The sequence below is a fragment of the Miniopterus natalensis genome, chromosome 11 (assembly GCF_054644295.1).
Source record: "Miniopterus natalensis isolate mMinNat1 chromosome 11, mMinNat1.hap1, whole genome shotgun sequence".
Taxonomy (NCBI): Eukaryota; Metazoa; Chordata; class Mammalia; order Chiroptera; family Miniopteridae; genus Miniopterus; species Miniopterus natalensis.
Genome location: NC_142091.1, coordinates 32,186,707 through 32,204,928, shown reverse-complemented (window position 1 = coordinate 32,204,928; position 18,222 = coordinate 32,186,707). Strand labels below are relative to the sequence as shown.

At 37.9% G+C, this 18,222-nt stretch overlaps 1 protein-coding gene across 2 annotated transcripts in view; it reads right to left on the bottom strand.

Moving 5' to 3' along the window:
* DLG2 (discs large MAGUK scaffold protein 2) overlaps positions 1–18,222 on the bottom strand; it is a 1,615,022-nt gene that overhangs the window by 26,083 nt on the left and 1,570,717 nt on the right. The window contains exon 21 of one of the 2 annotated variants that reach the window (XM_016206846.2): positions 2,756–2,855. In XM_016206846.2, coding sequence (XP_016062332.2) covers positions 2,756–2,855 — 100 coding nt within the window. Of the gene's footprint in view, positions 1–1,892; positions 1,939–2,755; positions 2,856–18,222 lie in introns of both variants that reach the window. The other variant, XM_087821627.1, reaches the window with a different exon arrangement.

Here is an 18,222-nt window from a genome sequence, read left to right as displayed (position 1 = left end):
CTGAAAAAAGTCATGTCACACACCCAAAAATGGTTTATCTTAATTCACATGATTATATCTTAAGTGCTTTGAATTGGGAAAAAGGTTTTTTTGTTTGTTTGCTTTTGATTTATACTTCTAAAATAATTTAGAATGAAGCTACACTATCTATGGAGGAATTTAGGACCATGCAGTGTCTTATTTAACAAACAGTCTCAGCATCGAGACACTGTATAACAGAATTTTTGTAGGTAAAAGGAAATAAACACATGTGTTCCAGCCCGGCAGGGCGTGGCTAAGCGGTTGAGCGTCGACTTGGGATCCAGGTGATCGTGGTTCGATTCCCGGTCAGGGCACATGCCCGGGTTGCGGGCTCGATCAATGACTCTCTCATCATTGATGTTTCTATCTCTCTCTCTCTCTCCCTTCCTCTCTCTGAAATCAATAAAGATATATTAAAAAAAAAAGTGTTCCAGATAAAGGCCAAATTATGACTAACAACAGCATTAATTGGCAAACGATGTTACTGAAATCTGTTCGATTTCTTAAAGAGTAAAAAAACATTTGCACATTCTAGATTTAAAAGGGCATCGCTCATATTTTTGACACTCTGATAGCAACTACATTTTAGTGATGTTTATTTATTAGCAATACATTAAAGTGCTTTCCTCTCCCCCTTTGACTGAAAATTTAGAAACTCTTTCTGGTGGTACTGGGTGATGTCCAGACAATGTTAAAATCAATATTTAAACTTCAGGGCTGTTTCATATAGAGACTCAAAGATAAAGTTTTCATCTTTAAGGAGATCAGTAGTTTACTCTTGATCAGATTTTGTTTTCTATATATGTGGCTAAAAAAAAAAGTCCAAAGTAACAGTTTGAAGGATGAAGGGTCTCATTACGCAGGGTTATATAAACAGCTCTTGAAAACAAAGTGCAACTCAACGCTATTTCGTTTTATACAAATGAAATGAACAGCTTCTAAAAGTATTGCCCATAGCTGTTAAATTAAAACAAACAAGAATTGAACATGTGATACAGTTGCAAAAGACACAAATCTCTGTTCTTAATTCACTGGTGCTACACAATGGAGTTAGTATTAAAAAAAGAAAAATCATAGCACAGTATATTAACATACAAGATTATTTTTTATTGCTCAGTGCAATGAGACACAGACTAAAGGCATTAATAACTAGAAGATTTAATGGTTTAATATATCTAATTTTCCACTAGAAAATGAAGATCTGTTACGTAATGCAGCCAATACATCACTAAGAGAACAACATATTAACACATATCTAAAACTTTATCATACAAACGTTTCAAGCAGGACCACTGAAAGTCAGAAAAAAAATCAGTCAAAGTTAATAACAAAGAATCAGCCTTGGAAGATCAAATAGCTTAATCTTTACATTTTGAGAATGCATGTTCCTTTTGACTATAAAATAGCTCCTTTATTAATAGCAAAGTAAACCCAATTATGAAATTTGGCAAGGTGTGGGTGAAAAAGCAGAAGGAAGGACGTAAAGTAAACTTCTGCTTTCCTGGTCTAGGACATTTAGCTCGTCCTTGCATTCAACAAGGCTCCTTGCCCTCTGGGGGGAATCAAGCTGCAGAGCAAGGGATGCCACAGTTGGCATCGGGACCATGTCGGTCACATCACACGGTCAGAAAGGGAAGGTGTGGCTCGCAATAGAAGTTACACTGCCCGACACACTTGGCTTTTAAATGCTGACATGCAGGACAAAACGGTTGAAAGTTACTTTGCAGGAGCATTCACAGCTAGGTAACAAATAAAAACTCGTATCTTGTGCATGCTAGGAGGAGAAGGCCCTCAAGAAAAGGAACAAAAGCCAAACTCAAAAGGAAGGGAAAAGAAAAGAAAAGTTACAGTGACCATTCCTGGGAACTTACTCAGAGTCTTTGTTCCATAACCGTCGTCACCTAATCCGGGGATGTCCTGCATGGAAGTCCCCAGAGAGAGCAATGAGAGAGGAAGAACAGCCACGGAAGAGGAAGGAAGAAGTCAGTGGAGTTGAAATGGATACTACCATGACGGACCGCGTTGCCTAGGCAATCTGGATCCCACGCTCTTATTTCCGAACAATTTGCGCCCCAAACTCCCTGGGCTGAGACTCAGGAATTTGTAAAGTAACTTGAAAGGTTTAAGCAGAAGATCGCTACAAAAGAAAGATTCAGCAGATGCCATTTTGGCCCATTGTCCACGTGGCCACAGAAATGGACCACTCAGAGCAACAACCCACTCCAAGTTCAGGACCAATTCTTAGATTTAGCATCCACCAGGGCAAGTCCACTGCTCAGTAAGAGTTTAATATTTGTTGGAAGCGAGTGAACAAATGCTAGTTATCGATATAGGGAATATAATCACTTCCAATTAGCTGGCATTCCAAAAAAAATGCATGTGGCAATGGGGTGCGATATTTCTGTCCAGAATGGAAGTCATCTCAAGCCCTAGAGAATTGCATGATAAAAAAGGCAAACCAGACCCAATACTGGTCCCAGATAAATGCTCTTTGGAAGCCAAGGCCCAGCTTCCTCAAGTCCCTCTCCAATGCGTTCCGCGGAGAAGAGCCACACCGAGGGAAGGATCCAGACTGCAGCCAAACACTGGTCACAGTAGTAAGCCCTGGCCTGCCTGCCTGCCGTGTTTGTTTGCCTAGATGTGTGGCGTGGGGGAGCCTACAGCAGGCGTGTTGCCGGTGAAGGATTTTATTCTCTTGTGTTGCATGTGACGTTCTCTTTGAGAATCTACTTACGTTCAGGATCACTGGTTTCCTGCTCACTCTGCTCCTTGTTCTTGTAGAATGGGAATTTTCGTGAAAAGATGAAGTTCTTTTTACGCTTGTCATTGAATGACTGTGAAGGAGAAAAGGCATGGGGCAAAAACAGGGGACGTCTAATTGTTGTCACACTCATGCTGACAAAACAACTAGTTTGTAAAAGCAGAGAGAGCTGTAGTGACGCAAGTGGACAGTCTAGGGAGGTGCCAGAGGGTCCCTAAAGGCAGATTTTATTTTCAAGGAGTGTAAATTCTGAATGATGACACCTTGGAAAAATGGTATCCTAATTAAAGGAACTGGTTGCAGATAAATGATGATGGAGAAAAAGAGTATTAAATTGGAAGCAGAAGACCTGGAGTCTCTGTCCGACTCTATGCCTTGCGAGTCCATCACCTTAGACAGGAAACGGAATCTCTCTGAACCTCAGTATCTTCTTCATCCCCATAACGAGGATAATGATAGAAGCTCTTAAGTTGTGAGACTCATGTAAGGCAGCAGAAATGTAAAGTGTTATACAAATGTTATCTTTATCTTCACTATTATCATCAAGTAGAAAAGATTTTACTAGGACACTAGACACATCGGTGTCTAGGTGTCCTTTTAAATAACCTGAATTCGAGTTACTTCAACTTAGATTTAATTAAAACCACACGGAAATGTGAATAGATTTATGATATATGATAATTATATCTATTTCACACACAGATTAATAATTACGGTACAACATTTTTATTCATAGGTGATTTTAAATACAATTAAGTCCCAAGGCTACATTTGTAGACAAGGGCCAGAGGCACAGAGAAGTTGCGTCTCTTGCCATATCACAGAGCTAGCTGGTGACACAGTCCACTAATAAGAAAAAAAAAATTGTTGCTAAAGAGGTATTAACTGGATATTCACGCAAGCAAGGGAGATACAACAGCTGCTTATCTGTATTCTGATATGATAAAAAGTAATGGAAGAAGGACTGCCCTTAAAAATATAAACCATTCCATTAGCTTAAATGAGGTTGGTTTAAAGTAATACATATATACATAACATAATACATATATTAGAACTTTTTCAAGTGAATGTCAGATGCTTGCCTAGAAGACTCCTTAAAAAGTTGTCATTTATTCCCACTGTTGCTGTTACGTAAATGTTCTCTGGGGCTCTTCTTTGGGAAATGTGTTCACAGTCACTTTATAAGCTAAACCATACAAGTCTTAGTAATTTCATGTTCACTTATCATTTAAAAATATGTTTTGCCAGCCCGATTGCCATCCTTATTCGACTGATTTGGCTCTGAGGGTCACTCTCCAAGAAACGAGACATGCCACCACATAGGTATTGCAGAGAATGTACGAGACATGTTACATTTTGAGGGTCATTCGACAAGGAGTGTTCTCACACAGGTTTGTCAATGGCAGCTGGTAGGAATAAATCCAGAGCCAGCAAGGTGACTGCATGGAAGAGAAGCGCTTGTTTCTATGTATGTATTTTGGCCCATTGGTCTGAATCAGTTATGGGCCCTTACGGATTTGAAGCTTGAGAAAATGGTGTAAAAAACTTATTTCTCTTGTATATTCATGCACTCCTCTATCAACATCCGTTTTGGTCATCATGTTCATTTAGGAAACGTTAAAGTACTAAAATGTTGGTGCTGTCATTCAATGAGTCGTTACTTTTTCAGTTACCATGGGCTTTCACCAACGTCAGGGGAGCTTAATTTTATGTATCATTAAGAAGGCTTGAAGAAAAACATTAGATCAAATATTTAAGAATTTCTGAAGTTAAGGGCCATATTTTATACTTAATATTCAAGAACTAGAAACACATTCTCGGGGGGAAAAGAAGTACCACTTCAGAATTTATTACTCTGCTGACAGCACTTATGTTCAATATAGTTTTATCCTAATTTGTAATTGAGAATTGGTGTCCAAAGACAAGGCTGGGAACTCCCCTGCCAATTTTTTCCAGTTAAAAAATAATAAGTTCTTAAAGGAACATTAAATATTCTTGCATCACTCCAGTTTCATGCCACTTTTACATTTCAAGCATATTTAAACGTCAGTGACTGAAAATAAAAGAAAAAAAAATATCATGTAAGAATTAATGACACGTGACATTGTAAGATATGTTAGACATTTAACTTCAACATTACAGGTGACTTGTCATGCAAAAAAAAATTTACAAATTTTCATGCAGATCCAAAACAATGCTGAGATGAGTAAAGCCTGGGGTTAAAGTGTAGACATGGACAATGTGGAGGCTTCTGGAAGACAAACTGAGGCCACGTGCAAACTGCATCATTTAAACGATCTCACGGGGTCAGAGGAAATGAAAATGTGTTGCCTATGATGAATTCTTCTATATTTTCATAATGTGTTATATAATGTGTTACATTTCCCAAGTATGAAAATGCTGTGTATCATGTCACCTGATTGGGACATAATATTTAGCACTGCACTTATAACAAGAACAGAAAATACATAACAATTCCTCAAAAATAAAGTCCTCTAACATATCAGTCTCATTACCCAAAGCCATTTTGTGTTGGGATTAAAGAAAAAGTAATGGAATCCTTGATGGTTACATTTATGGACAGAAGACCAAATCACAACTTTAGTTTAGACTTACAGATTTAAAAGTCACACATTTAGGGTCTTAGTTCAACATTTCAACTACAAGAGGTTATATGTGGTTTATGATGTTTTAACACTGTTTTTCATTTTTTATTAGACATGTTTAATACTATTGTATAAGCTTTTTTGTTGCTGTTAATTTTTCCTTTAATTTAAAAAAGGAAAATCTGTTTCACCAGCGTTAGGTGATAGTAGTAAATTAGCACTTTTACTATTTATAGAACACACTGCTCTAAAGCAACTGAAGGCTGGTTTACAGCTCTGCCAATCATACCTGATCAAGGTCATTTCCCCTCTACATCACAGTATCCTAAATCCCCACCCATTGCTTTCATGGCAGGAAACTTTTGAATAGAGATTTTAAAAATACCAATCACATGTGGCAAGTTGGCATGTCAAAGAATTCCATTTTGGAATTTGACCTGAATTATTGAATTCTTATTGACAAAAGTGATAAAACAACAACAACTAATGTTTATTGAGCAATTGTTATATACCAGGGTTGGTTCCAAAATCTCTCCATATGCTAACCTCCACACTAACTGGTACCATCATTGTTCTCATATTACAGAAGAGGAAACGGAAGTTTACAAATTTTCTGTTACTTGCCCACAGTCGGTGAGCAGTGAAATCAGAATCTGAATTTGCCAATATTTGTTTTTCTTATGAGCGAGATAAATTTCTGTAACCAGAGCCTGTTTCAAGTTTATATTTAAAAGTAGTAAAATTTGATTCTCTTGAGTGATACCATAATCTGTCATCAATCCTACAGCTTCACTGCTCGGCAATTATTTTTTTAAGCCACTAGATGCTATTGGCTTCAGTAATATTTTTGTGGGTTATCTTGCTACAATTTTTGGATACCCGTTTATGTTTCTCAGGGCTCTATCTTATTGTTCTTATTCTTATAATAATGTAAAAAAATAAAAAGTATTTCAATGGGACAGGGTATGGACAGGGCTGAGGGTAGAGGATTCAGGGAGTGGGAAGTGACAACTGATGGTTATAGTGTTAGTTTTAGGGGAGATAAAAATGTTCTAAAGTTTGAGTGTAGTGATGGGTACATAGCCTTATGAATATACTAAAAACAATGAACTGTACACTTCAGGGTACAGTATGTACTCTGGGTAAATTATATACTCTGTGAATTATGTCTCAAAAAGGCCATTAAATAAACTCCAAACAAAACGGAACCCCCCTCCCAAACTCCACAACCATGGGATAAGAGGAAACAATCACAGCATGCTGTCAATTTTACTTGGGGTAAATATTTTTATTTGGGGTAAATATTTTTTATCTTTAACTGAATGAAAGGAAACCACCCTCCTCAACCCTTGCAATCAGTCCTATACACGTCTTGTTTATCTGATTCTGTTGTGTCTCTGTTAAATGAATACCTTTCATGTTGTGACAGACATTAGAACACCCATACTAGGAGTCAGCCTGTTATCATTGTCACTCAGAAGAAGTTTTGAAATTGTTAGGTCAGATGGCATGAAATTGCCCAGCCTGACCCCAAGATATAATGGCATTAGTGAACTGGCTTAAGATAAAATACACACTCCCAAAGAACAAAAGGAAACAAAACAAAAAACCTCAAATAGCTACTTTCCCCACTCAAATTCCACGTTCTTAAGACATGTGAGTGAATCTTGACAGGCTTTTCTTCTTCCCATCCAGAAAGCTTTATAACTGTGGGTATGTTTCGGTTTTCTTCTACCTTAACCAAGAGATCAAATTTAGCATCACCAAATAGTGGGATAACTTCACACCATGTGCCTCCTGATGGGAAGTACTGAGAAGTACACAATATTACTTATGTAGTATTCCTACCAAAAATGCATTAGTTGCAGCTAACCATGAAGAAATAATCAGGCAAATTAAAATTAAGAGACCACTCTTAAAATATCTCAATGTCATGAGAAATATAAAAAGCTAAGGAACCATTCTAGGCTAAAGGAGGTTAAGGAAACAGGACAAATGAAATGCAGTGTGTGGTTCTGGATTGAATTCCAGATCAGAACAAAAGGTCATAATTTCTAGAACTTCCTTTCAAAATAAATCAGGATATATATATATATATATATATATATATATATATATATATATACCCTCATATATATTATTATACATGTGAGAATATACAAAACAAGATTGACCATGAGTAGGTAATTATTGAAGTTGAGTAATACATACAAGAGGTTCATAATTCTATTCTTTCTACATTTTTACATGATTGAAATTTTTTCATAATAATGAACTGTGATTTATAACTTATATCACACACTAACATTATCTAGAGATAAATTGCAGACCTAATGTAAAAACTCAAACTATAAAAATTTCTAGAAGAAAACATAGAATATATTTGTAATCAGAGCAAGACAAAGGTTCCTTGGATAGAGTATAAAAGCACAAATAATAATTTTAAAAAGTGGTAAATTGGATTTAATTAAAATTAAAACTTTTGCTCTTCAAAAAAGTCATTAAGAAAATAAAAAAGGCAAGTCACAAACTGAGAAACAATATTTATAATACATATATGTGACAAAGAATTTTTATTCAGAGTATTTAAAAACTCTTACAACTGAACAATAAAAAGAAAAACCATCCAAAAAAAATATGGGCAGAAAACTTAATTAAATACAACATAAGATATGCATATGACCAATAAACATATGAGAAACATCATGAGTCATCAGAGAAATGCAAATTAAAGCCAATGCATGACATCACTTTATACCCACTAGAGTGGATAAAAAGAAAGAGACCGACAATATTAGGTATTGGTAAGGATGGAAGCAATTACAACTCTCATATAAACTCTTGGTGGGAATGCAAAATGCCCAGTTTGAAAAATAGTTTAGCAATTTCTTGTAAAGTTAATCATATAGCTAACCTATGACCCAGAAATTCACCCCTGGATATTTATTCCAGAGAAAAAAATATGTCTACACAAAGGTGTATATAAGAATGTTCATAATTACTCTGAGCTGGAAAGTACTCTAATGCCCATCAACAGGTAAGTTGATAAACTGTGGTGTATTGACACAGTGGAAAACTACTCAGCAATGAAAAGAACTGCATTGCTGATACAAGCAACGCCATGGATGAATCTGAAAAGTATCATGCTAAGTGGTGAAGGCAGACAGAGAAGTGCATTTACGCATGATTCCAATTATAAAGCCTGAAACAGACAAAACTAAGCTGTGGTGGTAGAAACCAACTCAGTGAGTGAGGAGTGGAGAACTGAGTCATCCATCTTTATCACAGTTAGAACCATGACACCTCCCAAAAATGTATTTCTAGCTTAGCCGTATTCTCCTAAATGTATACAGATATATCTTCTATATCTTGGGTGGCAGCTACAGAAACCCTTTCCCCTTTGTCCATCTTGTGGACACTGACACAACTTTAAGGTTATACTCAGGTGTTCTACATAAGGCTGTCACAGTTCTACGTAAGGCCACAGTTCTATGTAAGGCTGTCACAGTTCTACGTAAGGCCACAGTTCTATGTAAGGCTGTCACAGTTCTACGTAAGGCCACAGTTCTACATAAGGCCACAGTTCTATGTAAGGCTGCCACAGTTCTACATAAGGCCACAGTTCTATGTAAGGCTGTCACAGTTCTACATAAGGCCACAGTTCTATGTAAGGCTGTCACAGTTCTACATAAGGCCACAGTTCTATGTAAGGCTGCCACAGTTCTACATAAGGCCACAGTTCTATGTAAGGCTGTCACAGGTCTACGTAAGGCCGTCACAGTTCTACGTAAGGCCGTCACAGTAAATACCGCTCATTTTTACATATTTCTTTCCTATCACATTTTGATCTCAGAGCAGGTCCCACATCACTTCCACTTCTGCATCTCCAAGATCTAAAGCATGGTAGATACTCAATAATTATTCACCAAATAAATGCATAAACCAAAGTGTTGAACGATTTCCACTGGAAATACTGGGAGAAACTTGGGGAAAAACAGGAGAGGGAGAAGGAGGGCGGGAAGGAATAACAAGCATCTGCAAAAAAGGGGGAGGGATAAGAAACATTGCCGTATGAGGAATATTTTTAAGTTGCATTTCCCTGCAGCTATTATCTCTCAGAATTTGTTTCTATTATGAATTTTATCTCATAATTCTATGCTCAATGATCTGATTTAGTTTTAGTTGCCATTTATTGCTAGTAATAAAAATGTTGTGGCTCAGCTCTTCTCTGTATGTATTTTTGCATAGTATCACATTTTCAGCTCTCTGGTCCGCATTTGAATAATAGAAAAGTTTAAAATATTTTAATAGTATCCATAACTTCAAAGAAAGCTACAATTTAATTTTCCTTTTCTAACCCTCCCCCCCCAACTAATGTTTATTTCTTTTCTTAACTAAAAAGATTAGTTTGCTAAAAATACTTTTTCTACTAACAAATGAAGTATGCCTCTTTTAGGGAAAATTTGTTTTTTGTTTTTTTAAAAATATATTTTTATTGATTTCAGAGAGAGGAAGGGAGAGGGAGAGAGAGAGAGAGATAGAAACATCAATGATGAGAGTCATTGATCGGCTGCCTCCTGCACGCCCCCGACTGGGGATTGAGCCCGCAACCCGGGCACGTGCCCTGACTGGGAATCGAACCCCGATCGCCTGGATCTTAGGTCGATGTTTAACCACTGAGCCACGCCCGGCCGTGCTAGGGAAAATTTGTAAGAAATAGAAGAAAATTCTATTACTAAGAAACAAATCACCTTTAGTAGTATTGTTTTTTTGTGTTTTAAAAAATTTATTTTGTTTAAATGTATTTATATTATATGGCCTACAGAATTTAAAATTCTGAGTTGTTTTTATTTACTATTATAACACATACCAAATATCAGGGGAAAGGGCTTTGAAATTGAGCTGTATGACCTTAAGAATGTTGTTTAATCTCTGAGGATCAGTTGTGAATATTTGAATAAAAAGCTCTTATATGTATAAAAAGCTCTTATCATTGTACCTGACACTTAATAAAGCTTACTAAAAAGGAGTCAATTATTTTAATGGTAAGAGCACTTTTGCACATCATTAGAGAGTATTTGGGAACATCAGCTTTAACACATGCATAACAATGGAATAAAGTTAGCAATTGATAACAAAAAGAAATTCTAGAAATCCCAAAATATGTGAAAATTTAAAAAACAACAACCCTATACTTTTGAAATTTACCAATGGATCAAAAAAGAAATTGTTGGGAAATAGTAAATACTTTCTGATGAATGAGAATAAAGACAGAAGATACCAAAACTTATGGGATACAGCTAAAGCAATACTTAGAGGGAACTGTATAGGTGTAAAATGCTTATATCAAAAAAGATCTCAAATCAATAATCTAACCTTCTACCTGAAGACACTGGAAAAAGCAGACCAAACTAAACCTAAAGCTAGCAATAAAATTCAATAATAAAGATTAGAGCAGAAATTAATAAACTGGAGAAGAGAAAAACAGAAAAATCAACAAAACCAAAAGTTGGTTCTTTGCAAAGATTATTAAAATTAGTAAACCATTAGCTAGGCTGACTAAGAAAAAAAGGAAAGACATTACTAAAATTAGGAATAAAAGAGGAGATATTATTATTTATTTTATAGAAACAAAAGAATTATAAGGGAATGCTATGAATCTAATAATTTATTGTATATCAACAAATTAGATAACTTAGATGAAATGGATAAGTTCCTAGAAAAACACAAACAAACTGAATTAAGAAGAAACAGAACCCTGAATAGACCTATAACTAATAAGGAGATTGAATTAGTAATTTAAACAATATACACAAAGAAAAGCTCAGGTGGCTTTACTGGTAGATTCTACTAAACATTTAAAAAAGAATAAATATGAATTCTTTACAAACTTATCCAAAACCTAGAAAAGGAAACACTTCCTATCTCATCCTATGAGGCCACCATTACCTAGCTAGATAAGACACTACAAGAAAAGAAGACTACAAACCAATATATCTTGTAAACATAATGACAACTTACTCAAGTGGATTTGCCACAGGTAACTGAAATATTCCTATATGCTGTATACTTCTGTAGTTTTCCATGTTTAAGTACTCTATGTTGCAATGACTATAACATTTTTGCATTTCAAATAATTTCCTTAGGATAGATTTTTAGAATTTGAATTAGAGTTAAAAACTGTGGATAGTTAAAAAATTTTGACACATTGCCAAATTGTTTTCAAAATGATCTGTACTAACTGATATTTCCACCAACAGCCGTTTATTCTTAATTTATAATTGGTCTCAATGAAGTGTCCTGACTGCTTTTTTTTCCCTTCTCTCACCCCCTTACACTTTCCTAATTTCTGCATTATAATGTAAGACTTCTGTGGAAAAGCTACATTTAAAGTCTGTTAGCCAAGAGCAAGATTTATTTAATCTAGTTATAAGAGAACACTGATACATACTAAAACTGGAAGATTAAGTTCTGGTTTTTCACTATCAAATTCTCTGCCTGAAGCTTTTCCAAGGGAGATTATTTGTCACAAAAGTATAAACTTATATAACCTTTACATTAAAAACTAAAGCTATAAGATAATTAAACATTTATGAAAATAATATATTTAAGTTCAAGGCATCATATCCAGAGACAGTGAAATTGCTGGTCAAACCATTAGTCCTGAATAGCTCCGAGGTACTGTGCGAGCACTACCCTAATCAATGGAAAAGGGAGGCTTTGATTTTAGCCATGATCTGTTACTGTTGACATGGATTCTCTAAATGGCCTGGATTCTCTAATTCTTCCAAACTTGCTCCTGGTTTTTTATTTTTATGAGGTTGGAGGAGGGAGGATGCTGTCATTCTGGATATAGGGTTTTGCCAGGCTACATTCACTATGTAGCTATTTACTAAGATTGAAAGTATTCCAGCATGGACATGGACATGACCTCAAATTGGAGAATGCAAGTATCAGGGACTCAAACACCGAAGATGGTGCTGTTGCGCTGTGTCATCTGCTACACATGCGCTTCTTCCACAGTCCACCTTGCCTTGCAAACTTGAAACTTTGTGAGGTCACTGGAAAAAACTGAAATGGCTTTCTTCAAGTTTATTGTACCTTCATGTTGTTGTCTGTCAGCTGGAGTAGGGGTGTGTGTCACATCTTCATTTATTTATTAATAAATTTATATTTTTTTGTTGCCACTTTACTTATTAATACATTTATTTATTGAATTCCTACTATGTCCTTTTATGTGCCAAGCCCTCTGCTGAGCCCTTAGCAATTTGGTCTTCATTCAAATAGACATTGACATTTGAGATTAGTGCTAGTAATAAATTCTGACAGTGTGTCATTTTCTTCGTTATTTGTGCACCCTTTTGTGTGGTAGACTGTATAGGAAATTGCCAGAGTATGTGACTCCAATTAATTGCTTCATAATTCTAGAATTGCCCAGCAGTTTATCATTAAGCCTCAAAATACTATGGCTTATACAACAACCCATAGCATAAGAAAACAAAGGCAACAAAAAAGAAGGAAAAATCCAAAAATCTTCATTCCCTATTTTCCTCATTTTAAAGGTAGCCTCGTCATTGAGACACATTAGAATTAGTTTTAAATTCCCATGTGTTAGAGAAATGAGGATCAGAACAGTTGAGTGAATCAGATGTTGGTCACTGCTAATTTCTTGATTTCTAAAGTTAATGGCTTTGGTCCCTTCCCTTCCCTTCCCTTCCCTTCCCTTCCCTTCCCTTCCCTTCCCTTCCCTTCCCTTCCCTTCCCTTCCCTTCCCTTCCCTTCCCTTCCCTGCCCTGCCCTGCCCTGCCCTGCCCTGCCCTGCCCTGCCCTGCCCTGCCCTTCCTTTCCCTTCCATTGCAATTTGCTACAACCCAAAGGTTCTTGTCAATACCTAAGGGCTAAGCCTACCAGATGTGGCTGTCAGCATACAACTGGCACAGTAGGGACAGCAACAGAACCAGCAAGCAAAGCTCTGGGACTCACAGACAGAAGTTCGACCAGCTTATATGTGTTGGGCAAGAAGAATGCCTTTCAGGAGCCAGAAAAGTTAATACATGTCCACAGTGAGCTGAGGATCAGGCTGAGGAGAATGAGGAGACCTGGGATTCCAGTGTGACTTGGGCAAGCCCTGCCCCCCGCCCCGTCTCTGGGCCTGTTTCTCCATCTGAAAAACAAGGTGCTTAGGCCAGCCTATCATTCTCAAATTCTGAAACCTCTTTCAAGGCCAATTAAAAAAAATCTTTATTGATTTCAGAGAGAGGCAGGGAGAGCAGCGAGAGAGAAAGATAGAAACATCAATGATGAGAGAGTCATTGATCGGCTGCCTCCTGCACGCCCCCAAGTGGGGATCGAGCCTGCAGCCCAGGCATCGAACCTCAATCTCCTGGATCCTAGGTTGATGCTCAACTGCTGAGCCACACATGGCCGGGGCTCAAGGTCAATTTTTAAATTCCTTTTTATTTCATTTCTACTTTAGCATTCTCTACATGCATTGATAATTGAGAGGGTTCTTTTATTTCTATGACTTTTTCCTCCAAAATTCAAAGTCTGACAAAATAGCTGATAATATCCTAACCTTAACGAAACCCCATCTTAATTATCTTTAATGAACCTTAATTGAGCACCCACCAGGTTAGGCTTTGACTATTCTAGTCCTCTCCCACCTCATCACCCACAGTCATCCAGTTTGAGATTGAAAATTTCTTAATTGCCTTATTGGATGTTAGCCATTTTTTGTTTGTTTGTTTCATCTTCAGCCTACCTCTGTAAGTACCAGCATCTTGTCTCACAGTTTTCTTTTGCACTTCCCACAGTGCCCTAGAACAATGCATCGGGCAAATTCAAAAGCACGCACTGTACTGGGTAATTATAATGGCCTTTTTTTTTTTTACACTAACATCTGTTAAGTGCTTGGTACTTTTCTAAGTGATTTACATGGATTAGCCCTAAGAGCTTTGCACATATCATCATCTCTTATTTAGTGGCTGCAAATTGTGTCCACATTTTACGCATAAGGAAACTGAGGTATAGAGAATTTGAGTCACTTGCTCAGGGTTTACACAGCTACTAGTCATGATCCAAGTTTCAAACCCAAGCAGTTTGCTCCAGAGTTGAGCTCTTCACCATTGCAATACCGCCTTTTCTGTGACTCCTTGCAAAGACTCCACGCGTGCATTCCCCTCTGCTTTCAGCAGAGAGCCACAGTAACCATGGCCAAGAATTCCTCCAGGCAAATTACTTTCTGTGGAATTTTATACTTTATTTCTGAAACATGATCTCTGTTGCTTTATTCTTTTCAAATAGTTCAAACAATGAAATTTCTGTGACAGGTCCCCTAGGGGCTATAATAACATTAAATGCTTTCCGCTAGTATGAAGTAATATGCTTCTTTGCAGGGAGCATGTCACTCCTCAATATTATTTCTTCATTCCTAGGAATGTCAGTTCTTTTGTAACTTTCCCAAGGTAATGCCTCTACTTTTTGGTGATCCCTCAGGCCAGTCTTCACTGGTCGGTCTTACATACCTACCCTGAAGGTGATGTGACCTCCGTGAGGCCAGCAGGGAAGCTATAAGCCGATTTACCTGTTCGAGAAACAGACCCTCACTCAAATCCTTAGATTGATTTTCACCACTGGAAAGTAACAGAATGCTCTGTCTTTCCCCGTTTCCTTTGCTATCTGTCCAAGCACTTTTGGAGCTACACACCTCTCATGGACTTTCTCCTGGCAGAAGGCTTTTCTAACTATTCCAGGTACCTCTACTCTAGGCAGTTAAATCCATTTATTCATGCACTGAATATATACTGAGCATATGTATGAGCCAGGTGCTGTGCTAGGAGCTGGAGCTATAATCACCTCTAAAGGACCTCACGATTCAGTGACAGAGAGACATTCCTAAGTTACTAGGACAATGTGACGGCATGTGCAAGGAAGACAGAGTAAGTTCTGCTGTGGAGGGGAGCAAGGGGTGAAATGTGAACTAGATATTAAAGAATAGATCATCATTCACCAGGTGAAATAAGGAGAGAGAGGGAGGTTATTCTACCAGCCAAAGGAGGTAGGCAGAGATCTTGACTATTCTCTGATAACTCAGTGTGTCTTTTCTTCAATGAGAATGTAAACTCACATTTATTGAGCTGCCTCTCTGTGCAGTTGTCAGTCGCTAATTATCTCATTGTATTCTCCCAGCAATTCCATCTCTCTCTCTCTCTCTCTCTCTCTCTCTCTCTCTCTCTCTCTCACACACACACCCACACACACCCACACACACACACAGTCTACATTAACACACATATACAAATAAGGAAACAGACTGAGAGAGGTAACACCATTTTCCCAGCTGGTAAAGGGTAGAACCAGATTCAAACTCAGCTCTCAGACTCCAAAGCCCAAATCCCACCCTGTTTTGTTTGTTTGCCCTTTCCCAGGGCTGAGTAGAGAGCAGCTGCCTAAGCATGTTGTCTGAGGAAAGAGCTGGTTGACAGGTAATTGTCTGAGGCAGGGATCCGTGCTCGTCCCACTGCAGGCAGGCAGGGAGGGACCAGTGACTTCATTTCACAATCTGGGTTGTTCAAAAGGAGTCAGGTGATGGTGCAGGGGGAGGCCAGCATCACCCTCTACTCCCAGGTATTTGTGAAGTGAAGAGTGTGCACAGGGAAGAGATGAGCCCAGGCCTGGGGTGAGACAGGCCCAGGCAGGCACACTGCTTCTCAGCTACTGCTCTCTTTCTGAGAGCTAAGACTCTCTTCCCAAGAGTCTTCCTTGCTAATATGCTTGATCCAAGTCACTGGCTGTGTGGAGCTAATTCTGTAACATTTCCTAGAATTTATTTTCCTCATTTGTGCCATAAATTTAATAATTACCATTATTTAAAATAAAAAGCCATTTAATTTTTTTATTTTTTATTTTCCTTCTTTGAGGCCTACTTTCTATGTGCATTCATGGGAGGATTTCTTTGATCCACTCTCCATCCCACTTCCACACTGGAATAGGAGCCCCGTCTCCTTTTATAGCTACTGGCACAGCATGATCTCTGTCATCCTCGTAACCTCTGGTCTTTCTTTTCTTTTTCTATTTTTGGTTGCTCAGTAATGTGCTATATTTATTTTGACCCCCTAACCCATTTCTCCCCCTGCCTACCCCCTATCTCTGGCAATCACCAATCTATTATTTGTATCTATGAGGTGGTTTTTTTTTAAGATTCCACATACTGTATAAGAGAGATCATGTGGCATTTGCCTTTCTCTGATTTATTTCACTCAGCATAATGCCCTCGAGGTCCTTCCATGTTGTCACAAATGGCAGGATTTCATTATTTTTTTTTAAATGACTGAATAATATTCCATTGTTCCATATATTCCATTCCACGTATATACCATTATTTTTATACATTCATCCATCGAGGGACACCTAGGTTGTTTCCATATCTTGGCTATTATAAATAATGCTAACATGGGGCACATATCCTTTTGAGTTAATGTTTTTATTTTCTTTGAATAAATACCCAGAAGTTGAATTGCTGGATTATATAGTTTTACTTTTAATTTTTTGAGGCACTGCCATACTGTTTCCACAGTGGCTACACCAATTTATAATCCTACCACCAGTGCACAAGGGTTGCCTTTTCCCTACACCCTCACCAACACTTGTAATTTTTTGTCTCTTTGATAAGAACCATTCTAACAGGTGATATCTCATTGTGGTGTTGACTTGCATCATCATCATGGTAAACACATGAGGGTCAGAGAGTAACTTGCTTTGCTTGTGGGGCTTCCTGTCTAGTGATAGACAACAGGCAAATATTCAGACCATAGGCGCTCTGGAAACTCAGGGGAGAGACTCCTGGCCCTGGCCCTTCCTATCTATATGAGCTTAAGAAAGTCATTTTCCCTCCCTGTGCATCAGCCTTCTCTTCTTTCATTCAGGAAATAAATGAGATGACTTCGGAGGTCCTTTATGCTGTGAATATCTTTCCTCTGCCTCCCTCTGCCTGTTCCCTCCTCGCCTTCCCTCCTTCAGCTGGGAGAGGTACTCAGCTTCACTCTCTTGGATCATGACTCAGTCTTGTGAACTGAGTCTGAGTTTTGTCTCCCACTATCTGATGTCAACTCCATACCTAGAGCACAAGAGGTCGCCTGTGGTATTTGGAATAATTGAGGCCAAACAATAAGTACAATAATAAATAGTACTCTTTAGAAAGTTGTGCCTGATCGAATAATTATCACTTCATGCTTGAACGGAAGGAGGGGTTACTTACAAATGGAAGCAATTCTATTATAGCTGAGGCAGCTGGAACCTCAGCCAATAGCCTCATTTTAGTAGGATGCGTAACAAGAATTAGGACTCTTACTGGGAGTTTGGTCCTATGGCAGGTGAGTGGAGAGGTGGTTTCTGTCTTGGGCACTTTTGTCTAGCCCACACTGTGCCTTCCACCTACACATATCCTTTGAGGTGCTGTTCATATGCTATATCCTAGTGGACTGTGTTTTCAGATAAGCAGAGCCATCAGAGGAGTGTATCATAGTTCTAGAAAGAATGTGAGCGGCCCAAGGATTTCTCAATGGTTCAATTTTAGGGGAGAGAAAAATCAAGTATTATTTGCTAAACTTCAAATAGCTGATAAAAGTGCAGATTTTCACTTGGCTAGGGTTTGAATTCCTCTAAGATTTTAGAATGCAAAGATAAAAAACCATGAAAACACATCCACACATCTCAAGGAAATGGAAACAACTTCAAAACCCCCAGCACTTCCTTTTAAGAACATTCACTCTCTTTCCCCCTCCCTCCATCTCTCTGCACACATACACACTTTTCCTATTCATGTTCCTGTCACAG